The sequence below is a fragment of the Mus caroli genome, unplaced genomic scaffold (genome assembly GCF_978045245.1).
Source record: "Mus caroli unplaced genomic scaffold, Mus_caroli_1 scaffold_10, whole genome shotgun sequence".
Classification (NCBI taxonomy): Eukaryota; Metazoa; Chordata; class Mammalia; order Rodentia; family Muridae; genus Mus; species Mus caroli.
In genome coordinates, this window is record NW_028227265.1 from 36,408,452 (window position 1) to 36,436,415 (window position 27,964).

Sequence of the window (27,964 nt, forward strand, 5' to 3'; positions counted from 1 at the left end):
TTTCTATTTGAGCTGCAGACACCTCCCTGTCTCCTAGAGTTCCTGTCCTTCTTTCTACCATGTGGCTCGGTGCTCTGGTCTGGGCTTCTCTTGCTTTTTGCCCAATATGGGGTAAGTTCTGGATTACAAACATTGGGTTGCACATTTGGAAACCTGTCCTTGATGAAGTGGGTGAAATGTATACAGAGCAAGCACAAAACAGTACACTGACCCTTGTACGGACTTAGACTGGCTACTTTTATACCTCCAAACAGATTACTTTTTAGTTGGCCCTCTCTTTAATGTTGGAAGGAAATGAGACCTTAGAAGTTCAAGTGACTATCAGTGATGCAAGCCTAAAAGTCACTAAACCAACCATGAATCCAGGTTTGACCTTCGTCTCTGATGTGTCCTCATGTTTTCTCCAATATCAGGACACTCACCCTCATCACCTGTAGTGGACACCACACAAGGCAAAGTCCTGGGGAAGTACACCAGCTTAGAAGGATTTGAACAGCCTGTGGCAGTTTTCCTGGGAGTCCCCTTTGCCAAGCCCCCTCTTGGATCCCTGAGGTTTGCTCCACCACAGCCTCCAGAGACCTGGAGCTTTGTGAAGAATGCCACCTCCTATCCTCCCATGTAAGTCACAAGGGTGGGGACTGTTTCAGTGGACATGTGTTATGGTAAGTATGTAAAGTTAATTGGGGCTTTCTACCATGCCTTGGATCATTTAGCTCCCAGATAAAAGACATAAAACTTTTATATTTATAGTAAGACTTTAAACCACTATAAATGGGTAGATATCTAATCTCTAAGCTATTTTGTCTACTTCCCTATCAATAACCATGAGATATAATTTACCATATTCCACCTGGGCTGCTCTTATATCAATTGGCCAGTCCTCATGGCCACATTTTCATGATTCTCCTACCCAATGGTGTCTTATCCTCTCTTTACTTTCACTCCTTCCTCTGGTAGTCCTGCCTCAGACCCCAAGGCCAAGAGCTGAAACTTTTCCTACCTCTCCTCTTCCCAGCTATAGGCTGTAGGCAGCTCTATTGACTAATCAAGGATAACTTGGTGTATCTGAGAGTTTCCACTTCCCTGAGGTAACCAGAACCAGTACTTAGCATTTTAGCAACAGATCAAAAGGAGGTATGTGAAATAGGTATAACTCTCTCACGGTGATCCAAGATGGAGACAAGGCAATCCTCTGACTAGCTATATTAACAGCAATTATTGGCATTCCTGAGAGCATCATGAGTCCTTAAATATGGTCTAAGAACTTTCGTAGTTTTCCAAACCCTTTATTTAGCACAAATGTACTGAGTACCTGTGGTGGACCAGTGCTGTTCTGGGTTTTTAGAAAACATTAAGGAAAGCAAGTTGCTGAATCTTTTATCCAATTGGATGGAAAGAGGATATAAGAAGTCTGTAGATAAGTACATCAATCATGCAATATACTAGAATATCCTAAATGCTTTGGAAAACAGTAATTGATCAGGTGAGAAGTGAGATGCTATATCATTGTGATTTGAACTTTAGTGTTGCTTAGGAGTGCGGTGGGTGTGGACTTGTGGATGAGGAGAATAAAAAAGATGACAGCAATTTCTCAGCCCAGATCTACCTAGCTACTTATTCCCAAGCAATTACCAAGGTTGTATCACATCACCCCCGGCAACTGAGTGAACAAGCCCAAGAATTCCAGATGGCCTCATGGCCACCTCAGAGAACCTCAAGCACATACAAATGTCAGATCAGAGAGCATTTGTGTCCTCCTCAAGGTTCCTCTGGAAGTTTCCAGGATTCTGTACCTGGCTATCTTCTTACCATTTCATGCCTTTTGTCTACAGATAATAAGTGCTATGTACTTCATTTACATTTTGTTTGCAAAGTCAGACACTACTATCACAAAAAGTTAAACACACACACACACTCACACACACACAGACATACACACATACATGGAAGTGAAATTGAGTTAAAAATCATATACAATTCAACAGCTCATAGAGAAATGCTATTAACAATTGAGATCATGCTTTCAAGACATTTTTCTGTGTAAATCCTCCATTAAACAGAGATCATAAATAGAGAGTGTATCGGTGGCAGCCTGGCATATTCATATGCATCAGCGTCCTTTCATACCATATATATATAAAATATATTTTTATAATATAAAATATATTTTATATTATAATATAATATTAATTGTATATAATGATTAATATAATAAATAATTTTATGAATATAAGACTATATATACATATGTGTACATATACATATACTGTTAATATTTATTAACTGTGCATAATTGGGTCTTAAAGTATTATTTATTTACACAGTCTTCTATTTGGATTGATTAAAGTAGTTTGGTTTCTTTGGTTATAAACAAAATTCTAATGGATTTGTTAAATACAACCTTAAACAGTTTGGGACAAATTCACAGAGGTAATATTGCTGAGTCAAAACATGAACTTTGGGTTCATTTGTCTCCATAAATAACCAAACTCTGCACTATTCTCCCATGGAAACTTAAAAACTTCCATCCCTGGCTTTTACCCATGCCTTGGCTTACTTGATGAATTTTTAATGGATGTACTGGATAAACAAACTGAGACCATAACAATAATAAACAGAAACTTTGTTTCTATACTTCATTTTTTCTAAACATTAGTGAACTTGAACTTTTCTATCCGCATTTAACATACGAATTTATATTTTTATGAATATAATGCACTACTCACAGTGATGTAGCAAAAATGACCCAGGACAGAGATTTAGGCATCTCTGTTGTTTGATGTGGCTTGTGCCATGCTGGCCCTACACAGCATCACTTCTACACCCAGGGATTGTGATAGCAGACCTTCTCATTGCAAAGTGCCCTGGGATGTTGCTATAATCTACTTGAAGTATAAGCACTACCTAACATGATCTTCCTAGCTCTGTGTCCTCCAGCAATCTGTCAAACCTCTCTGTGCCACCAATTCCTCAACTGTAAAACAGAAAGAATAATAGATGCCTTAGGCTGGACTGACCCATGAATGGCTTCATATACAAGGAGAACCTGAATAAGTTCCTAATACTCTGGGAGAATTCAATAATTGCTCTGAATTCCATGCTACATTGTTTAAGAGCCTTTTTCGAGGAGTCAATAGTGGCTGTTGGAACAGGAAGAAGTTGGACCTTAGCAGGTCACGCAACAAGACCTTTGGAGACTTTGCTCACTCCACCTGAACATGGAAGCTTTGGGTCTGAGTGGGAAAGGAATTCACCTTAGCCCACCCAGAACATCATGTCTGAGACAAGGCTAGAATTTAGTTTTCCTGGGGTTCTCCCACAATGATGCTCTTCCCTGCGTCAACCTACAACAGGTTGCCTACCATTGTAGCTGACTGTCTTGGTTAATGAATGTCTTCTTAGAACTATGTAGCATGTTTACCTGGTAGAGGAGCATAGTCAACTGCAGACCACCATTCAAAGCCCAGAAGGACAAAGCCCTGTCCAGGAACTGTGGAAAGTGACATCTCATAGTGCAGGTTACCATACAATCATCTTTCTCCTTGGTCCAGAACATCCCAAAAATTCCATGAAGAGAAGAGCTACAGATTGCTTCTCCCTCCATAGGAGACCCCAGGAATTTCCATGGTTCCCACCCCTCACCCATGGCAGTGACTCCAATGAAACAAAAGAAACTACTTTTAAAGTTTCTAATCTCTCAGTGCATGACCAGGCCTGGATGGTGTACTTAGTCTGGTGGAATCTGAGATGTTCTCTCCCCTCCCAGGTGCTCCCAAGATGCAGTTGCAGTACAGCTACTCTCAGATATGCTCAGCACCAAAAAGGAGAGCGTACCTCTCCTGTTTTCGGAAGACTGTCTCTACCTGAATATTTACAGCCCTGCCGATTTGACAAAAAGCAGTCGATTGCCTGTAAGTACAGGGACCATTGTTCCAGACTTTAAGTTTGAGCATCTAGATCTTCTGTGGGCTTAGAAGGTGATAGAGGCAACAGGGGTCAGGAGCACATAGGTTAGGAGTGATTCAGGGACCACAGCTTCCTTCCAGTTTTCACTTGAGTTTCTTTTCCAATGGTGTCAGATTTTTGTAGAGAGTACTATATAGTTCACATGTAATTTCCCAAGTCTTCACAGGATGAAAGGAAAAGAATGGCTAATCTTATTTAGGAGAATCCTATTCCCATGGCAGGTAAGTCATGATTTTCAATAAAGTCACAACTGGAGGGAGACTTAGGGGGAAACTGAACAACTCAACATGATACAGATAGAGAAACAGAGGTTCTGGTGGGGAAAAATAAGGAGCATGAGGAAGAGGAGTCTCGGGTCTCTTGGTTTTCATATTGGTCCTCATAGACAGGGCCGGTGGGGCAGGGAGATGATTTTATTCTCAGGTTGCTTTGATAGCTTTATTGGATGATGACCAATTTCACTCTCCCATGAAGAGGAGGGACAGTCTCAAAAGCATTGTGCCTGCCTGTAGATAGCACCCAGGGATTTCACTCTGGCTCATTTCCATGTCTGGCTGCCTTTGGCACAGTCAAATGACATAATGATTCAGCATTTCACCTGGGAACACAGTGCAGGAGAAGGGGCAGGCTGCCAGGTACAGATGACTAGTTTGGGAGAGAGTTTTCTAGAGAAGGTAATCTTGGGTTTGTAACACATCAGCACCCAACGAACTTCCCAGAAGACCTCTGTGTGAGACCCAGAAATGGGGGGCAAAGTTGATGATGTGTATGCTATGATTTGGTGTTATCTGTGTTCAGAATCCACAGGGAGATAAGCATGCAGTGTGTGTGGGGGGGGGGTGGACCTTGGTGACACCCACTCTTTAAGTCACATGAAAAGTGAGCATCCCATAGGGCATCCTTATCGGACCTTCTCATTGAAAAAAGACCCAGAATGTTTCTTATAATGGACTTGGAAGTATAAGTACAAGCTACCATGGATCTTCCAGGCTATGTGTCCTTATGGATGGAGTCCCCTCATTTGTAGACTGAATAATAATAGATGCCTGAGACTGTTCTGTGTCTGAGATGGCTTCTTGCACAAGAATAACTTGCATCTGTTCCTGATTCTCCATGATTGTTATCAGCTCCACTCAACACTGGAGCCCTTGAGACCCCTTATCAGGAAGCCAACAGCAATTGTTGCAATAGGAAAATGGTAGAACTTTTTTCCTTGGCCAGGCAACGAGACCTTTTGAAGCTTTACTCACCCTACCTGATTCAGAGATTCAGGTACCTAAGCAGTCAAACTTGAGGTCAGAGAAAGGAAATATTCAATCTGTTCCCACATACCCATTCTTTCAGGAACCATTCCATCTGTTCTACATTGATACATCATAACCTCTTCAAGACATCATCACCCATCACCCTCAGACTCAGTCTGCACTCTTAGATATCCACAATTCATTTCTCTTAGAAGCTACAGAGATCTAGAGGGAGAAAATGGGATCTTGAGATCGTGGTAACAGGAGACTCTCTAGTTTCAGACACATGCACTAGAACCACAGGTTCTGAGTATTAAACCTGGATCTGCCTTCAAAAAGATGAAAGAGCAGAGCCTTTTCTTACCTCTCACCCTCTTTGCTCCCATGGGAATTGTCATATGAAAGCTCAGGGAGTATCAAGCTGTAATCACAGTTCTGCCTGAAAGCCAACAGCCAGGCACTTGTGAGACCTGCAGGAGGGTCTCCCTCATGACTCAAGAGCCTCCTCTCTGCACTCTGGTTGTGGACAGCATCTGGCTGACAGGAACTAGCATCAGGATCAAGCCCTGAATCATTCTCTTAGTGGCTGTAGTTTCTCAGCAGGAAGCCTTCCCTCTGTTTCTTATCTGCCACAGGACAATATTACTCTTTACCATATAGAGAGTTTATTATTTTATAGTGCATAGATCAGTTCTTGGTTCTTCATACACACCCAAGGTTTTCTCTCAAATTAATTGTGTTACCACAGTATTATGTTACAGACCCACATTTCTTTCCTGATCTACATGATATTTAAATCAAAGAACATGGACTATGAATTATTACATTCCTTTTTCTCCTAGTTTCATCAGAGAGCCTTGCTCACTGTAGATTCTGAGATGATGCTAGCCAAATGACCAAAGACATCTTGAATGAAGTGGATGTGAGCTGGGATTAACATAGTGGGAAGACTCAGGCTTGAGGAGAGGCGCACTAGGAAGGGATGCCATCAGGGCAGTGAGTGTCTCCCCAGACAATCCCTTACCATTTAATTCATCTCTGAGGAGTTAAATGAGATGAGACTAAGCTGAACTACAAGGTCTGTGAGTGTTCTCTAATTCGCCCGCGAATAAGGACACCACACACAATAGGGTTCTTCTGCAGCAAGCTTTATGCGTCTTGAGAGGGAGAGCATAAGCTTCACAACCGGAGACCCCAGGCAATCCGAGCCCCTCCCTTTTATAAGAAATTCTCCCTGCCTCGGACGTGGCAAGCCATGATTGGCTCAACACTGATTGCCCCATCCCTGAGGCGGAGCTGCCCGGGGCGGGGATTTCCAGCACAGGATGTTTACGAGTTGTTATTGAGGAAATGACTCAGCACAGGATGTTTACGAGATAGTACTGAGGAAATGACTCAGCACAGGATGTTTACGAGATAGCGGCGCTCCACATCTCCCCCTTTTTTGTCTAATAAAACCAACTGGACACCCAGTATGAGAGGACGGGAACATTGGCCGAATCCTCTTACTCAGAGATGTAAGAACTATGTCCGCAAGCAACAACTAGGCTTGAGTGGGACCCGAAGTTGCTCCGACCTGTCCCTCTGCCATTTTTTCGAGGAGGGGAAGACTAGGGCAGGAAACCCCCACTAGACGGCATATTCCCCAGGTGGGACGGGGGGACCACCTGTGCGATGCATTGCTCTACAATCCTCTAGGGCTGCTGAAGCTCACCCGCTAAAGCGCGGGCAGCCAGCGACCAGTGGTGCAAATCGATTTTGTTTAAGCGCCGCCATCCATACCTGTGCAGATTGCCCCTGCTCCAAGGCAGCAAGCGCCTGGGATATCATGATTTTGTCTCTATTATTTTTCTTATATAATTTGCAAATTAACCATAAGCTAGATACCGATCCGAAACAAAGGAGAATTCCAAACAAACCCACCCCCACCCATTCCTTAAAATAAGAAACAGCAGAAGAAATCCATGACGAAAAGCCTTCGGTCAAGGAGAGGTCAAGTCTGGTGGAATTGATTTAGACGATGGCCAATCTAAGTTTCTGGAGGGTTTGATCAAAATCAGACGTCCAATTATATAGCAGCTGTTGGGACAAACTCTTAGAAAGATTAGCGGCATATGTGAAATTATAGCATCATGTTTTTTGCCTTGTTCAACCCTTCCTCCGACACGATTTTTTCATTGGACAGGGTTAGGCCCAAATGTTGCATAATGTCTCTCCCCCAAAGGTTTACTGGGAGCGGGAGCACATAAGGTTCGAATTTACCCTTTTGTCCCTCAGGAGCCTTCCAGGTCAAACTCATTGAGCTTATGGCAGGGCATGAATGATATCCCAGACCTTGTAGAGAGTGGGACAATTTTGTAGTGGGCCAAGCTTTTGGCCACCAGTGCGTGGATATAATGCTTTTGTCTGCCCCGGTATCAAGAATACCTTCAAACCTTTTTCCATTTACTTTGAGGCAGAGTTTGGGCCTTTCATTCAGGGATACAACAAGGTAGGCTGAATCAGTTCCTGACGACCCCATCGTTTTGGGACTGGGGCCTGGGGAGCCCTCCCAGAGGGTGTCGGGGAGGAGCAGCAATTGAGCTATCCTATCTCCTGCACTGATGGAAAACACGCCCCTGGGGCTGGAACATAAGACCTGTATTTCGGGGGAGTGTAGATGGTCAACAACCCCAGGATGGACCACTAGGCCCCGTAAGGTGAGTGATCCTCGTCCGAGGATAAGGCCCATGGTCCCAGGGGGCAAAGGTGACATTGGCTCTATAGGTACTGGTTGGATACTCATTTGGGGCATTAGTAGGAGGTCGGAGGCGGCACGCAGGTCCACCCTTGTGGGTCTTCCTGGGTCGCTTCTTCCGCCATCCCGGATGTTCTGACAAACCGGTTCCCATATCTTTGAGGGCCCTGGGACCGTGGGCCCAGTGACCCGTTTTTTGACACATTGGGAGCAGGAACATTTAATGGAGGCAAAAGCCTTCCCTGTATATCTCGCACTGAGCGACATTGATCTGCTCTGTGGTACCCTTTACCACACCTCGTGCAGAGGGTCAAGACCCCCCCTTTCTTGTCTGGGGCTTTGCAATCTCTTTTGAAATGTCCAGGCTTACCACAATTAAAACAGGTCCGTTCACCGGTCTTCTTTTGTGGAGGATGCTTTTGTGCTAACATGATGGCGGCCGCGAGGCCAGTATTGCTAAGTGGACCTCCAAGCTCTCTACACACTCTTAGCCATTCTTGCAACCCTTTTGATTTTCTAGGAGCAATGGCATTCCTGCATTCCTGGGTGGCTTGTTCAAAAATCAGTTGCTCAATAAAGGGTCCTATCCCCTCTGGGTCCCTAAAGATTTTTCCTGCCGCCTCCACCATGCGTGCGACGAAGTCGGCAAAGGGCTCCTGGGGCCCTTGAACAATTTTTGTAAGCTGATTGGTGGTTTCTCCCTTGTGATTAAGTGACTTCCAGGCCCGTATGGCTGTGCTGGAAATCTGGGCGTACGCCCCCCAATGGTAATTAATTTGATCTGCGGCCCACGGGCCTTGGCCTGTTAAAAGGTCAAATGTCCAATCCCGCTGCTCTTGCGTAAGGGCTATTGCGTTGGCCCTGGCCTGGGACTGGACTGCCTCATGCCACAAGGCTTTCCATTCTATGTATTGTCCCATGGTAGGCAAGGCGGCCTTAACCACCATTTGCCAATCACTAGGTGTCATGGCAGTTTGTGCCATTCTTTCAAGAATCATAATAGTAAAATTAGCATTGGGACCATATTTTCTTACTGATTCTGCAAGATCTTTTATCTGACTATAGTCTACAGGAGCGTAGATTCTCCCCCCTTCCTGTTCATAAACAGGAAACGCTAAGTGTAGCTTGCGGAGGATCCTTTGGGGAAAAAAGGAAGTTGTGGATGACCGGGCCTCATAAGGTGGGGGAGCGGAGGGAATGGCGGCAGCCAACAATCTCCTATCCTTAGAGAAGACACCGGACGCGGGCTTACTTGACTCAGGTCGCCCGCCTTCATCTGGGTGATACCTTTCTCCTTTATATCTAACTGCTTCTTCTTCTAACTCGCCCTCTTCCTCCGAGGTCAGCTTACTATCCTCGGTTTCAGAAGAATCCGAGGTATCTCTTAGGTGGAGGGCAGCCAGTTCTCGGGTCGGATATAACCCGGGCCTGCTGCTCCCCTTCTCTCCCTTTCTATTTCTCCCGGGAGGTCCTTTTTCACTTCCCTTTTTTGCCTTTTTTACGGTTTTTGTGCGCACACCCATCCTCTCACTACGCTCGGATTCTGACATACCTTCCTGCATAGCTTCTAAAACCTTTTGCCCTTTCTTTCAGGCTAGGAACCATACAACCAAAGCCACGAAGACGATAATTAAAGCCTCGGGCAATCCCTCCCACGGCCCAGTTAGTTGAAGGGAGTGCGAAAGGGTCAGGTAAAATTCAGGCATACCTTTCTGAGACGTAGTTCCTGCAGTTCTGGACCCTCCCCGTCACCGAGGGATCTCCGACGGTGCTCACGATGTTCTTTGTTTTCCCGGGTTTTCGGCACCAGATGTGAGTGTTCTCTAATTCGCCCGCAAATAAGGACACCACACACAATAGGGTTCTTCTGCAGCAAGCTTTATGCGTCTTGAGAGGGAGAGCATAAGCTTCACAACCGGAGACCCCAGGCAATCCGAGCCCCTCCCTTTTATAAGAAATTCTCCCTGCCTCGGACGTGGCAAGCCATGATTGGCTCAACACTGATTGCCCCATCCCTGAGGCGGAGCTGCCCGGGGCGGGGATTTCCAGCACAGGATGTTTACGAGTTGTTATTGAGGAAATGACTCAGCACAGGATGTTTACGAGATAGTACTGAGGAAATGACTCAGCACAGGATGTTTACGAGATAGCGGCGCTCCACAAAGGTCTGTCTCTGGTTCATGTTCAGTTGCCTGAAGATCCTGTGGTGATGAGAGGAACCTTGGCCTTTATGGGTCCCATGACAATCTCAATTCTGTGTCTTAGGAGGATGTGAGAAATGAGAAGAAAGGGTGGGGTTATTGAATGGCATAACATACTAGACCTCATCTGGGAGAGTTGAAAACAAGAAGAGTCAGCCTTTTGCAACCTTCCTGGGAACTGGTGTGGTTTGATCAATGACCTCCAGTCACAGCCTACATACAGACAACCAATTCATATGAACACAGCAGTGGCCCCAAATCTTCAATCTACTGCTCATGTGGCTTTATTATTGTCCAGGTGATGGTGTGGATCCATGGCGGTGGATTGATGACAGGCGGAGCATCACTCTATAATGGACTAACTCTCTCTGCCCATGAAAACGTGGTGGTAGTAAGCATTCAATACCGCCTGGGTATTTGGGGATTATTTAGGTAAGATATTAGATTTTTCCTCTCTGCATATTAATTAGTCTATGCTTTGGTTCACTTTGTTCAATTAATGAAACAAATGCACAAGAGTGGCTAGATATAAGACCAGAGATTGATTGAAAGGTTTGGAAGACTCAAAGTCCAATCTTTGGTAGAAGACTTAGGAGTGAGAACTCTAGCCTGGAAAGTAAAATAGTAGAAGAACAGAAATGAGATTTTTACATAAATAAGAGATTACATGACAGGGGAGAAGTGAGTAATGGGATGCAGTCTTGCTACTTCTACAAGAAAACACTCCTGGAGAACTGAGCAAGGTCCTATGAGCACTACAGAGATCCTCTTGAGAGTGATGCACCAATGGCACATTAGCCTTGCACCTAGCCTCATCTCCTCATGCCCTTCCAGTGCTCAGTACTGACTTCCACAGTAGAGCCCAGAGCCCAGCTCTGGACTGTGCAACCAATATTACCCTTCCTTATTACCACACTCAAAGTCCTATACCTCTGACATTTATAGTTTCTACAGTCACCTGTTGTTATAAGCCTGCACTTTGAATGCCATAGCTGCTCTGACCAGTGGCCTGAGTGATCTGTGAGACAATGACTGGGTCCTATCATGTCTGTGCCCAGTGGTCCCCATTCCAATGATATGGAAGATCCTGTGAAGTTCTTTCTGAACTCATCAGTCTTAGATTCACACATCTATTCCCATGACCCTTGGACCTGGTGCTTCTAACTAAAATCCCCTTTGCAGTTACTGATGAGACCCATGGACTCATTTATTCCTCTTTCCCAATATTGCTGCTTCAAATAGATTTTTCCCAGCAAAGGTCACCCTACAGACCCTTATTGAAACGTTGTATTTTCCTGCTAGCTGACATACTTTCTTCTAGTCTACTTGATTCTGCTCTCCACTGTGAGCTAAGCATAATCAGAGATTTTGTATGTTTTGTTCTCTATCTATTTGGGCAATGTTGGATGTGCTATGGATCCTCAGTGCAGTACACAGGTACTAGAATATGAGTGTAGAGCCCCACATACATAACATATTCAGGTATATAAACATGCAAATTCCCTCCATTGTGATGTCCAATGTGATTCTGAAAAGCTTACTGAACCTTTCCAGGCCATCTGACTCTTGAGAGCTCTGCCATGACATCTCTGTCCCCATTCCACCCTGTCACCTTGCAGCACAGGTGATGAACACAGCCGAGGGAACTGGGCTCACTTGGACCAGCTGGCTGCACTACGCTGGGTCCAGGATAACATTGCAAACTTTGGAGGGAACCCAGATTCAGTGACCATCTTTGGATCATCAGCAGGAGGTGTCAGTGTCTCTGTTCTTGTAAGTATTCTTGTCACCATATCCCTCACTTGAGATTGATATAACTATTAGGGGATGAGGGTGGGGACATGGGAGGGAACCTGTTAGAACGCAGTCAATCCAGCACAACATATTTGCATAGAACACCGCGTTCAGATTGACTCTCTTTGTTATACAGCATCAGATGATGGATAGCTTCAGGTGTATAATTAGCTCTCTTTTGCTTATAAGCTTACTATTATTATTGGGGTTTTTTTTGTCCTGAAGCCATGAACATCTCCAGCTTCCCTTCTCACTTGGTTGATCTAGTTCTCCTTCCTAATCACTTCAATATTAGGTCTCACTATACAAGTCCTAGGATACAGTGATGGGTAACCACTACAAATGGGAATAGAACAACAATAATTTGGACCATGTCCTTGTTTGAGTTGAAGCTGCATCTTTACATTAAGGAAAGTCAAGATCCAATATCAGTCTGGGGCTTCCCCTGAGGTTAAGAAGGCAACATCATGTTGTCTTAGGGGTGAGAGGAAAGGGGGTAGGGGTGATGGAAGATCCAACGTGGAAGGGTAGGGCAGAAGATGTGGGTCGCAATCATAGGCTGGGCATATGAAGTGTCTTGATGATGTGTGGAATTGAGCCGTAGGAACTGTGAGGGAAGCTACAGATGTTCTGGGAGCTGTAACAAACCTTAGCTTCCTCAAAGGTAAGCAGACATTGAGCAGACATTCAGCCATTGAACACACACTGGCTTTCTACTTAAATTCTCAGAGGAAAAAATTTAGAATTTTAATCGGTTACTATATTTGAGTCACAATTTTTAAAAGTGTGACAATTTTCACACAACATTAAATGATTAACTATTTCATGCAATATTGACATAGATTTAGTAAATAGAGAACATGGTCAATATTTGGAAGAACATAAGAAGAGGTGTGGAAATCCTGGAGAGATGGCTCAGTGCTCGACTGCCTGCTGTTCTTCCAGAAATCCTGAGTTAGGTTTCCAGCATCCACATCCACAGATAACAACCACCTGGGAACAGGAAAGTTCTTAAGTAAGAAAAAAAATGTATAAAATGCCCAATATAGACTAAAGTCTGACATACAACCTATCCAGGGGTTGTTGCTTCGGTGTTGTTACATTTATTTTTTCAGTCTCTTCTAAAGTTCTGTATAAACTGGGCGTGGTGGCGCACGCCTTTAATCCCAGCACTCGGGAGGCAGAGGCAGACGGATTTCTGAGTTCGAGGCCAGCCTGGCCTACAAAGTGAGTTCCAGGACAGCCAGGGCTATACAGAGAAACCCTGTCTCGAAAAACCAATAAATAAATAAATAAATAAATAAATAAATAAATAAATAAAGTTCTGTATACATTTACATACATATACAGAATTATATAAGACATCATATCTTTCTCTCTATTCATCATGAAGCATCTATCTTCCATCCATACCCTCTTTCATTTTTCTTTTTCCCTATATATCGAGTGATGTTGTTTATTTAGTTTCTTTATCCAAAAAAAGCTCCTTGTCATGTAGTAACATAATATTTTCCTTACTAGTAACCCCTTTTCTGTATTGCTACCTTTCTACAATTGAGTAATATTGCATTATAAAAATGAATCCTAATTACATAATCATATGTTAATATATTGGACTAAATCCAATTTTTATTATTTGAAAAATGCATGTGAACTCTGAGAAATGCTCACAAGCCTCCGTGATCTTTAGTGGTAGGATAAATTCTGAACAGCGGAGAGACAATTTGTATGTGTAGGTTTCCAAGCCTTTTATTGGTATTTTCTTTCCAATAGTTTGGTTTTACCCTGATAGGCACTTGCAGTGTGTTTTCACAGTTTCTGACTCTGAAATCATGCCACATTCTGCTGAGACACTCTTGAGAAGCATCAGAAAAATAAGGTGTCTGGGATCAGGGCTAGGATGAGTGAGAAGCAGTCTTATCCACAAAGCACCAAGGTCTCTAAATGCATGGCCAGGAGATAGGAGGACCCCTAAACAGCAAGTGTGCCATGATTCATAGTAACTTTGACTTTTCTTTTTACTATGGAGAAATATCCATCAAAACAACTTAAAGAGGAGTTTATTTTGACTCACAGTGTAAGGATGCAGTTTACCACAGCATGGGTGTTATGATAACTAGAGCTGAGGTGATTGGTCACATGGACCCATAGAGGGGATTCAGAACAGAATCGAATGCTGCTGCCCATCCCACTGATGGCCTTGGGTCTTCAAAATCATGTCTCCTAACATGGGTCAGGAAATTAAACAAGTGCAACTTCCCAAGTGCAACAGGATTCATCTCCAGAAACTTGCACCATGAAAATGATGTATGAGACGCAGTCTAGGAATCCCTAGATTGGGGCAACCCCCTTAGCTTTGATGAAACATCTGCGATTTAACTGTAGCTTGACTTTCTCCGTAGTTGCCTTTATCATGGGCTGATGATTCGGTAAGTCTATATTCCCATGTAAAGGAAGCCCTGGTATTGGACAGGCTGTGCTAGTCAAGGGTTACAAGAATGCAGCTGCCATTAGACATCTTCCAACCCCAGTTAATCTGAAACAGAAACTCCCTCACAGCTGTGGTAACAGGTTTATCTCTTAGGTGATTCCTGATTTTCTTTTTTCAATTTGATGTTAACCACAAAATCCATCTTAGGAGTATAAAATCTCTCCCCTGCCAGGTCTTATCTCCTCTGGCCAAAAACCTCTTCCACAGAGCCATTTCTGAGAGTAGCGTGGTCCTCGGTACAAACCTGCGCAACAAGAATATCCAGGCTGTGACTGAAGTAGGTCCCAACCTGAGCATTCCTGCATCACTGTCTGAGTTTCCTTTGGGTCTTCCCTGGCTTTTCTGGCTGTGGGGTACAGCTGAAATAATCAGTCAATTCTTAAAGTAAAACTAGCTGGGCAGAAGGACTGCCTTTTGGTTCACAGTGAAGACACCTTTGGTAAGTTCTGATGTACTTTCATTTGAACCATGTTACACAGAAACCGTGTGATTCTGCACAAGAAAGAAAATATGAGGAGATAATTTTTTTGTAGCTCATCTGAGTCAATGTAGTTAATGAGTGGGAGAGGTAGTGTATGAAACCAAAGAGACCTCATTCTTCATTTCAAATGGCCTCTTTAGAGGCATTCAAATTGGGGAACATTGTGTCCAGTGGTGTGTGTGTGTGTGTGTGTGTGTGTGTGTGTGTGTGTGTGTGTGTGTGTCTGCATGTGCACACACATGTGACATTACCTGCTCATGTCATTATTCCAGTTAATAATAGAGGCAAAATTCTGTGGGATGTAGTATCTACATCTGCTAATTTAGACCAGTGCTTCTCAGCCTTTCTAATGGTGAGACCCTTTAATACAGTTCCCCATGTAGTGTTAATGCTCAACCACAAGATTAGTTTTGGTGCCACTTTATAACTGTAATTTTGCCGATGTCATGAATTGTAATGTAAATATCTAATATGCAGGATACATTTTCATCTTTACAAATTGACCCAAAGGGGTCAAAAGCCATAAATTGAGAAGTGCCTATTTAGACGCTTTACAAACCCTCTATCACCTTACAGTAGAAGATGCGAGATCAAAACCTGGAGATGCATGTCTATAATCCAAATACGTGGGGAAGCAAAGACAGAAAGAAGAAATGATGAAAGATCGAGGCCAGCCTGGTCCACAGTGTACCTGCTGGGCTAGCCAGGGTACTTAGTAAAATACTATCATAAAAACTTCATAATCATCATCATAAATAAGAAGGAATGAAAGAAAAGAGAGAGGGAGTGAGGGGGAGGTAAGGAAAGTGGAAGAGGGAGAGAAGGAGGAGGAGAAGGAGGAGGAGGAGGAGGAGGAGGAGGAGGAGGAGGAGGAGGAGGAGACTGAGTTAGAATCTACTGTTGACATCAACAGAGAATATAGTCATTACTCTTGACCTCTAATGTTGCCTGTGATCTTTCTCAGATGATTGCTACTGTTTCTGGGTGTAATAACACCTCATCAGCTGCCATGGTTCAGTGTTTGTGCCAGAAGACAGAGAGTGAGCTCTTGGAGATCACAGTGAAACTGGTACATAAGTGTATCCCTTCTAGTCACCACTATTCTATGGCTCCCAACATTGTTTCTTTTGCTGTTCTTGTCCTGGATAGACTCTAAGGGGACAGTTTCTCAGATCTTGGGAAGAGTGTCAACTTCATGACCCCAACTGGGAATTTCATTTCCTATTATGAAACATCTTAAATGTCAAAAATTAGTCCAATTATATGTTTCATGATGAAGAATTGCATGGAAATCTTTCAAATCTATGAAAGCTTGCTTTTTGAACATTCTTATAACATTTTAGTGAATAAGACATTCTGTAGTCCTAAAACCTAAACCTACTATCCTGAATTTCAGGGATATTCAACTAAAAGTTTTCAGAAAAATGTCACATTACCTTTTGGTTGATATAAAAGTACAATATAATACAGGAGTAGACAGGCAGTTGTGGTACTCGCCTTTAATCCCAGCACTTGGGAGGCAAAAGCAGGAGGATTTCTGAGTTCAAGGCCAGCCTAGACTACAGAGTGAGTTCCAGGACAGCCAGGGCTATACAGAGAAACCCTGTCTCGAAAAACCAGAAAAAAAAAAAAAAAACCACAGTAGTAGCCAATTTCTCTAGAATTTATGAGATATTGCCTCAATTATGGTCCTAGGATAGCCATCTATTTCCCTATCTATTCATCCACTGATTCATTCATACTACCAACCATCCCATTCACTCATAACTTTTCATCAATTTGCTAGAAATATATCCATAGTTTTTACTACATTTTTCAGTATGTCCCTCATTTATGAATGATTTGATAAATACATATCTTTCAATCCTTCAACCACCCAAACACTGGATCATTCTTCACCTAACTATGAAAAAAGGTTTTGTCTGTTTGTCAGTATATACATACAAATCACCAATTGTACAATATTTTTATTTTTGGTATTATGATTACATTTCTCACTTTGCTTTCCTCCATTCCAATTCAAAGGCAATGAGGAAGGAGCTGGCTTAAGGAAGTCACTAAGGTGGGAGGAGCTGCTCCAGCTAAGAAGGTTAGACTATGAATCAACATAAGACATGATCAGTGAAATCTAAACACTGGTCTTTTTCCTTTTTAACGTCTTGTGTTTATTTGTTATTTTGAGATAGGGTCCTACTCTGTAGCCCAGAAATTTGTGGTCCACCTACCTCAGCCTCCCAAATGCCTCTATTGCAGGTACAAACCTTAACACTAAGTGTGATGTAGAAATGCACTATACAAACTAGGTCCTGAGATGGTGCACGGAGATTGAAGGGAAGACTTTGCACTGCAGCGGGCCAGTCTTTGCACTGCAGGGCTTCTATATCATACCAGGGACCGAGGAGTCAGGTGATGGCATGTGGCTGGTGTACAGGAACTTTTGAAGGAATTTCAGAGTGGACTTATTGTTAAGCAGGTTGTGGGGCATGAGAAAATCAAAAGAGGAAAAGATGCCTTTGGCTTCCCTGACACAAAAGAGCAAAGCCTGTGGCCTCAACATACAGCTATCAGTATTTCTGAACAGTAGTGTCCCTTCTGTGAATCTCATGGTTGCTGTTGCCAGGGTCTTTCTTCAACTCCCTGGTGTAATTCATGCAGGCCCTTACTGTCTGTCTTCTGCAGATCTGCTTCTGCTTACCCTTCTCACTCTCTTTTCTTCTTGAGAATAAAAGATAAACTATGCCATTTCCCTTCTTAAAAGCCTGACTTTGCTTACAGGATTAAGTCTCTTCCCTGCAATGTTATAGTGTCTCCCACCCATCCCCAAACAGACCTGACTGCCAGGAAGGTGCCACATATATTTCTGCTCTACTTTCCTTTCTGTTGCTGCGATTAAAACCCTGAGATCTAAAGCAGCTTGGTGGAGTAAAGGGTTTATTTGTGTTACTCCTCTAGACTCTGGTTCATCATTGAGGGAAGGCATGAAGCAGAATCTCAAGCAGGCTTGTTCAGCTAAGGAAACAAGTACAGCAGAATCTATGGAGAAAGGCTGCTTGCTGGCTCCATGGGAAGACACATAGTTGGCTGGTTTTCTTATATAACTTAGGTCATGGTTTCCAAGGAATGGTGCTGCCCACAGTGGGCAAACAAAACATTCCTTGATACACATGGCCACAAACCAATATAATCCTGAAAATTCCCTAACTGTGATTCCCTATGACCCTATGCTGTTAAAGCTAACTAGGCATATTTATCAAAGAATTAGGTTTTATTATCAAACTTTTCAAACAATTAGTTTTTGTTGTTTTCTGCCTTCCCACTTCTACATTTCTTACCTCACTATTCATAATAGAAAAGAAATGGAATCATATGTCTGTCTATCAACAGAAGACATAATGAAAATGTGTCATGCATACACAATGGAATTTTTGACAACTGTAAAGAAAAATGTGTCTTATATTGTATGTAAAAATTAATTCCACTGAGGCCCCCTCTCTAACACTCTCCCAGAGAAGTCCCCAAAGTCCATGCCAATGTGACTTTCCTGGAATGAGTTCTCAAAGTTCAGGCTGCTGTGACTTTCTTGAAATGAGTTCTGTACACAGACTCCTTGCTCACTTGACACATTTTCTTCCCATTTCTTTGAAATACCCACTTTTTTCTTCAGTTGTCTATGGTGTTCTTGCAAAGATACCACTCCAGATATCAAGAAGACCAGGTTTGTGTGTCCAGTGCATCTTCTTCCTGCAGAAACCAGTTCCTCTTGCCAGATTTAAAACATTCTGTCTTCACTAATCAGCTTTTGAAGGTGGCAGTAGTTGTGCCCAGGTGGTATAGCCCTTATTAGTAAGTGAGAATTTTCCTCTCCCCAATTTGCTACCACGATTGTGTTGACACTGCTGGCTTCCACCCCATAATTCTGACTTGTAAGTCTCTTAGGTTCAGCCATTGTCTTTAGAACCCTGGGTTTCTGTGGCCATAGCCACAGGAGTCTTTCTTCTTGGCAAACTCTCAGACCAGGAAAAGAGGGGATGTGGATCAAAGGTAAGGCATGATATTCATAAGTACTGTATTTCTGTCTTTCTCAGGACAATACCTCCATGTCCACTGTGATAGATGGTGTGGTGCTGCCAAAGGCACCAGAAGAGATCTTGGCTGAGAAGAATTTTAACATTGTCCCCTACATAGTGGGCTTCAACAAGCAAGAGTTTGGTTGGATCATTCCAACGGTGAGAATATACAGACCTCTTAGATACACACCACAGAGGTTCAGCCACATCCTCCCTGCACTGATCAAGGGTTATGTACCCAGATGACTACCATTAAAAGAGGCTTAAAAGTTTCCATGTGAATTTTTTCTGAGAGAACTTGATGAAGCCCTTTGGAGTGAAAATGTATATCTGGGCCAGAAAAAGGATTAATAAAGAAACTTTCTAAAGTAACTTCTCAAGAGGTCTCAGGGCCCTGACTGCCCATCACAGTTTCTTAAACTCAGCAATGCTGGGCATTCTCAAGCAGGCATTTTATGGCCCTGGTATCAGCATGTGGTGTGGCTTCCAATGCTAAAAGACACACTGAGACCAGAGCAGATCTCTGAGTGCAAACATGGACAGGCTCAGCACATTCCCAGAGTTCTACAGAAGAACCCCACGGGGAATCACAGTAACATAGACATAACATGATGCTAGGTCTTCTTTCCCTAGTCACCTGAGTCTGGTGTTTGACCTGTGTTCTCTGTCCCTAATCCTTTGGCTTCTGCATGACCCTGGCCTGAATGCTCTACTGTCTTGAGAAACGTTGTTCCTCCTAGTATAATAAATATAATCACGTGACTGTCTTCTCTGAATGGCTTAGCTTTATTCATATAAGTCTATTAGTTTTGCTTGCTGATTTTTTTTCAGAATCATAAACTCCCATATCTGTTAGCACCACCCCCTAAGCACCCTTACTTTATTTGGTTGTCTTGTTTGTTCTGTTTGGTTCTTCTTAATTTCCTGGGATTCATCAATGTTTTATTATGTGTGTCTTTAACAGATGTTGGGAGATCTACTCTCTGAAGGCAAAATGAATGAGGAAACGGCCAGTCTTCTCTTGAGGAGGTTCCACTCTGACCTTGTAAGAGTCTAGGGAGTCATGGGAATTGGTTGGGAAGAAAAGGTCAGTGACTTGCTTTAATCACAGACAAATAAATTCAATGACTGCAAACAATGGTGGTGACTGGGGTGCCTCTCCCATTTTACTACTCCATCTTCTTTCCATCCCAGTGTAACAAACTCACATGCCTTGTTCACCAATCAAAACTCCCCAAGGATACAGGGCAAGTTGCAAGGGGAATGATTTATTTGGAGAGCTTTATACCTAGAAAAGTTGGATTGCATGACCAACAAAGACCATTATGCTTATACATTGGAGGTCAAAGACCAAGTCATCAGGAGGCATATCAGATAAGCGAGCACTATGACAGTTACAAATTGTAGGTTCCCTGTGGTTCTGATGTGTGGGCTTCTGTTATCAGTAGATCACTGAACAGATATTCTGGACTTTGTACATCTAAAACAAAATACTTACTGACTAGCAAATCTCGTGAGTCATGCCTTTTTCATTCCATTCTCTAGATATAGCCTATTCTCAAGTGTTTTTGCTAGGGTACAAAAGGTATCTTTCCCCTATAGAACAGGGGAAGATACTGAATATTTACTTCCTCTAGAACCAATGAAGGTAGTATTCACTAGACAACAGTCTTCAAGCTGTCAGATGGTACTAAGCAAAGGGGTCTTTCCAACCACAGCCAATGAGGGAACATAATTTTCAGACAGCTGACCTCCAAATTTAACAATATACAGCAGGTAGATCTAGAAAATCTTCCCTAGTATAGCAGGCTAGTTTGGTATAAAAGCCCAGGTGGTCCATGAGCCATGAACTCATTTCTGATACATTTTAGAACATCTCTGAGAGTCTGATTCCAGCAGTCATTGAGAAGTACTTAAGAGGAACAGATGACCCTGCCAAAAAGAGAGACCTTCTCCTGGACATGTTTTCAGATGTATTTTTTGGTATCCCAGCTGTGCTCTTGTCCCGTAGCCTCAGAGGTGAGTCTTATGTGTTAAATGGGAGGACATGGACTCAATACATGCCTCAAGATTTGCTCACTTCTCAGAACAAGTGTATATACATGTGTGTGTTTACATGTGTATATATATATATGTATATATATACATATATATATATATATATACATATATGTATATATCATGAGGTTAGCTGCATTCAATCCTGAGTAGCCTTATAAGTCAGACCTACTGGTACATGTTTGTATTTCCAGCACTTAGGAGGTGGGGAGAGAAGACTAGATCTTTGGCTACACAGTGAGTTCAATTCCAGTGTGTGTTCTATGTAATATTTTCTTGCAAAAACCAACCAACAAAAAGAATGAAAATCCAGCTGGACATGGTGGCACACACTTTTAATCCCAGCACTCGGAAGGCAGAGGCAGGTGGATTTCTGAGTTCAAGGCCAGCCTGGTCTCCAAAGTGAGTTCCAGGACAGCCAGGGCTATACAGAGAAACCCTGTCTCAAAACAAAAACAACAAACAAAAAGAATAAAAATCCAGGGTCAGGAGTAGTATTGGGGTTCAAAAAAAGTGTCTTCCTGATGAGAAAGTCAAGAAAGAGAAGGTAGAAAGAAGTATGGGGAGAGGAAGTGTAGACACCTTCAATTTCCTTGGCATGCCTTTATACACCTTGGCGTGCACTGGTTAAAGAAGGTGAGAACTGGCTTTGGATCTCCCACAGGGCTGTCTGTCACTGATTTAGGCCTGCAGAGACAGAACTGAGGCTACATATAACTCTTCCTAAATTAGGCATGAATGTCTTGTGCCTCTGGGTGATTTATTCAAGCGAATGATCAGTGAGCGCTAAGGAAGAATGTACATCCTGTTGGGGTAGTCCCATCCTCTCCCCTGGGTCTAAACCTTTTTGCAGGGTCAGTTTTGAATTATAAATTTTCTGTTTATGTGACCCAATCATTGTTGAAAGTGGGATTTGGCAACCCACTACTGCTTTGATAATATAATCTCTCCCCCTCCAGGTTCTTTAATATTTGCTTTATATGTTTATGTACTTTGCATTAGATCTGTATTTACCATTGTTATAATCCATTGGTGAACTGACTTCTTACCAGTATATAATGACTTTTTTTTAATATATTCTTTTTACTTAAACTCAAGCTTTGAGGCAGCCATACCCAATTCTTTTCTCCTTTGGTTCTTGTTTGTTCTTTTTTTTTAATTTTTAATATTTTTATTACATATTTTCCTCAATTAAATTTCCAATGCTATCCCAAAAGTCCCCCATACCGCCCCCCACTTCCCTACCCACCCATTCCCATTCTTTTGGCCCTGGCATTCCCCTTTATTGGGGCATATAAAGTTTGCAAGTCCAATGGGCCTCTCTTTCCAGTGATGGCCGACTAGGCCATCTTTCGATACATATGCAGCTAGAGACAAGAGCTCTGGGGTACTGGTTAGTTCATCATGTTGTTCCAACTATAGGGTTGCAGATCCCTTTAGCTCCTTGGGTACTTTCTCTAGCTTCTCCATTGGGAGCCCTGTGATACATCTAATAGCTGATTGTGAGCATCCACTCCTGTGTTTGCTAGGCCCCGGCATAGTCTCACAAGAGACAGCTATATTTGGGTCCTTTCAGCAAAATCTTGCTAGTGTATGCAATGGTGTCAGCGTTTAGAAGCTGATTATGGGATGGATCCCTGGATATGGCAGTCTAGATGGTCCATCCTTTCATCACAGCTCGAAACTTTGTCTCTGTAACTCCTTCCATGGGTGTTTTGTTCCCAATTAAGATCTAATTTCCCTTTAAGTGCAGTCTATATATATCTTTAAAAGTTGGGAAACTTTATTTTAACACTATAAACTCCGGTGTTTAAAAAGCCCACTCATTTACTCCATGCCCCTTTATTGAAGAATTTACACTGGAAGGAATTTATGATAGCAAGAACTTACTAACACCAGTCACGGCAGCTGTTTCTGCTGGTTTTGTAAATATGCTCTTTCTACCTCACCCTCTTGGTCACTTCCAGATGACTTGATGGCTTGAATGACTTACATGCTTTGAATTCTTTATTTTTATTGTACACTTTGCTAAAAAAAAATTCAAATCATAGCTATCCTGAGGACCTATACCCATAGGACTTAATTTCAGTTGATAACAATATAATTTGTTTTCATATGATGACTGTACAATTTTATATAGTTTTATTCATTTTATTTTATGTGTGTGGGTATATTTACCTATATATGTCTGTGCACCAAAAGTTGTGCCTGGTGCCCACAAAGGCAAGGAAAGGTCATTGGATCCTGGAATTTGAGTTAAGAGATTGTTGTAAGTTGCTGTGTGTGCTGAGAAATGGACCCAGGTTCTCTGGAAGAGCTTTCAGTTCTCTTAATCACTGAGCCATCTCTCCAACCCCACTTTTCTTTTATTTCTTTTCTGTTCTTTTTTTTTTACATTTTTCATTTCATAATTTATATCATTTTAAATGAGTATTTTAATATTCATTGTTAGCCGTATTTTTGTACCTGTGTGCTATGTTAGAAGAAAATCTCCTACATATTAAGATTACAGTCCCATGGTGACTTGAACATGGCTTCACACGTTGACACCACTGACCTCCTCTGTTATTCATCAGTGCATTGATCTTTCAGTTTAAAGGAGCCTAGCAAATGCTCGTAAGTCGGCAGGAGAGACAATGAGCTCCACAAGCTTTTCTCGGGGGAATTTGAAACTTCTCCCTTATTTCTCAACATCTTAACACTGGGATGCTCAAAAACAGGATGAAGATGAGCAGGTGCGCATCTTCTCAGAATGACAGGGGACTATGGGATCATCACTGAACATATCCAAGTGCTCACTGCCTGCATTGCATCCACTCTGCAGCATCCCATAAACACCTGGCTCAGATCCCAGGTTGACCTCAACCAGCTGTGCAACCCAACCAGATCATCAGGCTTTCCAAAAGATGCCTCTGACCTATACTAGTAACCAACTATCTTCTTCAAGGATGGAGACATCAATGTCACCGAGGTGTGTGTCTGCTAACATGAACTGTCCACAAATCCATGTCTCCTCAGATGCTGGAGTGTCCACCTACATGTATGAGTTTCGGTATCGCCCAAGCTTCGTGTCTGACAAGAGACCCCAGACGGTCGAGGGAGACCATGGCGATGAAGTCTTCTCTGTATTCGGGACTCCACTTTTAAAAGGTATTGGCTCTTGGCAGGGCGCGCTCTGAGAGACAGAAGGACTGGGTTCTCTAGTCTCAGTTTGGGAGCCTTCAGCAAGTTTCTGGCATTCTGTAGCAGAACTGAGCTTCATTAGGCAGTCCTCAAACTTCCTCCTGTTCTATCAAACATAAAGATAGTGCACGTGTCCCCAGTCGCAGTCATTCTCAGAGTCATGACCTGGGACATCAATAAGAGAGGTGGTGAAGCACCCACAGGGCAACACTATAGGTCTAGATTACCACAATTTAATTTCCCACATAATTTTCTGTACGTACAACGAATATTTACCTTTTTATTGAACTTAGACTTTTTCCTCCTATACTATATCCTGATTTCAGTTTCCCCTCCCTCAGTCCTTCCAGTTCCTCCCCACCTCTATTCCCATGTGGCTCCACCCCCTTTCTGTCTCTCATTAGAAAACAAAAAGGCTTCTAAGGAATAATAATAAAATAAATATAGTAAAAACTAACACACTGGAAAAGGGCAAAACAAGCAGAAGGAAAAGAGCCTAAGAGAAGGAATAAGATACAGAGACCCACTCATTTGCACACTCAGGAATCCCATTAAAACCTTGAAATGAAAGCCATAATATATATGTGAAGGAGCTGTTATGTGAATGAAAAAAAGTGAAGATACATATAAATTAAATTAAATTACAATATTTTTAAATAGAGGAAGGGCCCTAAACTGTATTAGATGACAAGGACCCTCCAGAGATGTCATTGAGTGTGTTTCCTCTTGGCCATCTCCTGCTGGGCATTCAGCTACCCTTAAGAGTAGTGTGTTTCCTCGGTGAGACTGACTCACTTGGACAAAATTAAATGTTCCTCTGCAAGTGGTTATCAAAGATGGCTTCTTGGTGAGGTATTGGGCATGTGTCCTCTTTTTCTCAGCTCTAGGCTGCCATCTGGTGGAGAGCTGTGAAGGCTCTGTGCATGCTGTCTCAGTCTCTATGAGTTCATGTGTGTCCACATTCTGTGAATTAGAGGACCTTGGTTTCTTAGTGTCCTCCACACCCCTTGGCTCTTGTATTCTTTCTACATCCTCCTAAGTAGTGTTCTCTGAATCCTAAGCAGACGGATTTGATGGAGACAACCTATTTAGGGCTGATTATTCCAGAACTTTCTCTGCCTAAAGTCTGGCTGTGGGTCTCTGTATTTATTCCAATCTTCTGCAGGAGGAAGCTTCTTTGATGGTGACTGTGCAAGAAACTGATCTATGAGTATGGTAAACAGTACTATTTGCCTTTACCCGGGTCCCTGGGCTATCTAGCCTTTGGTTCTTCATTATTCAAGCAGTGTCGTCTCTGGTTTCCTTCATCTTATGGAGTAGAATTTAAGTCAAATCAGATATTGGTTGATTTCTCCTACAAGCTTTGTGCCACCTTGCAGACAGGACACCACTGTAGATCAAAGGGTTTGTGCTGGATTGGTGTTTGTGTTGCTCTTTTGGGAGTGTGCAGAACACCTCCTTGTCCCAAAGACACTAGAGTGTAGGGGTGAAGGCTCTCTGTAGACACCACCTTGACATCTCCATGGTCAGTGAGTTGCATAGGTACTGTCTTCAGCAATGGTGCCTCCTGTTAGCCAGTGGAGAGCAACCTATAGTCTTGACAAGAACCTGGGTTGCTTTGGGTTTCCCATGAAACCATTTTGGCAAACATCTCAATTAGATGTAACCCAGTCCCAGTAGTAGAAGCTTCTTTTAGGGACAAGAGATGTCTGGTTGAGGTTTTGTCTTTGCCCTTACTTGTTGTTAATTTTATTTAGATTGACTTTCTATATGCATACATTTTAGGGAGCTTCTACTGTCTTAGGCTTCCATACTATGTCTCAAGTGGCCCTTATGTCTCTCCCCACATTCCCTTCCTCAGACTCTTCTTACATCCCTCTCTTCACTTGACCTTCCTATTCCCACTCTCCTCCTCACTCTCATCATTCCATAAATGTCTATTCTACTTCCATTTCCTAGGAAGATTGGTTGTCATCTTCACAGGAGAATCTATGATATAGTTAATAACACAATATTGAAATTTAATTTTTATGTGTGTTCATGCATATATGTGTGTGGATTTCTGTGTGTGTACATGTCTGTATGTGCATGTGTGAGTGTATGTGTATATATGTGTGTATTGTGTAATATGTTTTTTGTGTATATGTATGTTTATTCATAAGTGTTTGTGTGTGTGTGTGTGTCTGTGTGTGTGTGTGACTATGTGCACACCCATGCTTGCAGATATCAGAGAAAAACTTGTGAGAATAATTCCTTACCTTTTACTATGAGTCCCAGTAGTACAACTCAAATTCTCATGTCCCAAGTGTGGCAAGTGCCTTGACCCTCTAAGCCATCTCTCTGGCCCAATATTGTGCTATTTAAAGAAATACTTTCACAGATATATTTAGTGTCTTAACTCTCAGCATTTGCATAGGCTCATGACTCTGCTTCTTGGTTCCTTTTAGGCATCTCCTAGGTGGACTACTCCTTAGTCATTTGTAGTTTTGATGTCTTTTATTGTCTATTAATGATACTATATTAATATTGTATATAAATGACTCAGAAAAGACCCAAAAGCAAATCTCCAAAACAAAGGGCACTGTGTAATGTGATATTCTGACTCCCAGGAAGGAAGGAAAGGCAGATGAACATTGATCACAAAGGAGCTGACTCATGGTGCATGCACACATTCCCACTGCTGAGTCATAGGTCAGTCTTTCCCCTTGACCCCTGAACATGCACAGTGATTAGCCAGGGTCTTCTCACAGTGGAGCATTTGACTGAGTGGTTAAGGAGTGAGCATCTCTTTCTACCTTTCTTACAACCTCCCAGATGTAGCTACATCTGGTTCACACTTCCAGTAGCAAAACATTTTTTCCCTTCCCCACAGAGGGTGCCTCAGAAGAGGAGACCAACCTCAGCAAGATGGTGATGAAATTCTGGGCCAACTTTGCTCGAAATGGGTGAGGCTTGTGGCAAAGACGAAAGGGGTGGAAAGGGTGTGACTGGACATATCTTTTAGGAAAGATGACTTCTGAAATCTGAGTGATAAAAGCCCTGACCATTCTGTGTATCCTTATTGCTCTATAGTGAGAGTTTTATAGAGTCAGATGGGCCATTCCTAAATATATAAGCTCTCTGTGGAGGTTCTTAGCCTCACTACTGAGATAAGCCAGGGATCCATTCAGACCTTAGAGGGATGGAGGGCCACAGAGCAGTCTTGAGGAATTCTATTTGATTCTGTTTCCAGGAACCCTAATGGGGAAGGGTTGCCTCACTGGCCAAAATATGATGAGCAGGAAGGGTATCTACAGATTGGAGCCACTATCCAGCAAGCCCAGAGACTGAAAGCAGAGGAAGTGGCTTTCTGGAATGAGCTCCTGGCTAAGAATCCACCTGAGACAGACCATACTGAACACAGAGAACACAAATGAATGGGAGGCTCTGCCAGTCTCAGGACCAGAAGAGCGAACGAAGATGGAGCTATTCCACAAAGGATGACTATTCACCAAAGATGGATGTTACAGAGGAAACTGCATAGTTGTACAGTGGAGATATTTGTATCTCAACTTGAAAGTAAATTTCCTTTTAAAAATCAAATCTATTCTCATGGGTGTGGGGATAGGAGGATAAAGAGAGATGCTGGCATAGAAAGACATCTTTCTGGGGAAGATTTGGGGAATGGTTACTGGAATCTTGGGGAAGATCGCTGATTGGAGGAGAGGTAAGATAGGATTATTACATTATGATTCACCTCCAC

The 27,964-nt window shown here is 42.6% G+C and overlaps 1 protein-coding gene across 1 annotated transcript; it reads left to right on the top strand.

The window, feature by feature from the left end:
* On the top strand, positions 1-27,804 carry LOC110300880 (carboxylesterase 1C). Its single transcript, XM_085843707.1, has 13 exons — positions 1-111; positions 414-618; positions 3,767-3,911; positions 10,447-10,580; positions 11,768-11,921; positions 14,606-14,710; positions 15,879-15,983; positions 19,000-19,140; positions 19,946-20,026; positions 20,853-21,000; positions 24,058-24,189; positions 27,095-27,167; positions 27,455-27,804. Exons 1-13 carry the CDS (start codon positions 60-62, stop codon positions 27,636-27,638), a joined length of 1,659 nt encoding a protein of 552 aa, XP_085699833.1. The 5' UTR covers positions 1-59; the 3' UTR covers positions 27,639-27,804.
* The last annotated feature ends 160 nt before the right edge of the window (positions 27,805-27,964 follow it).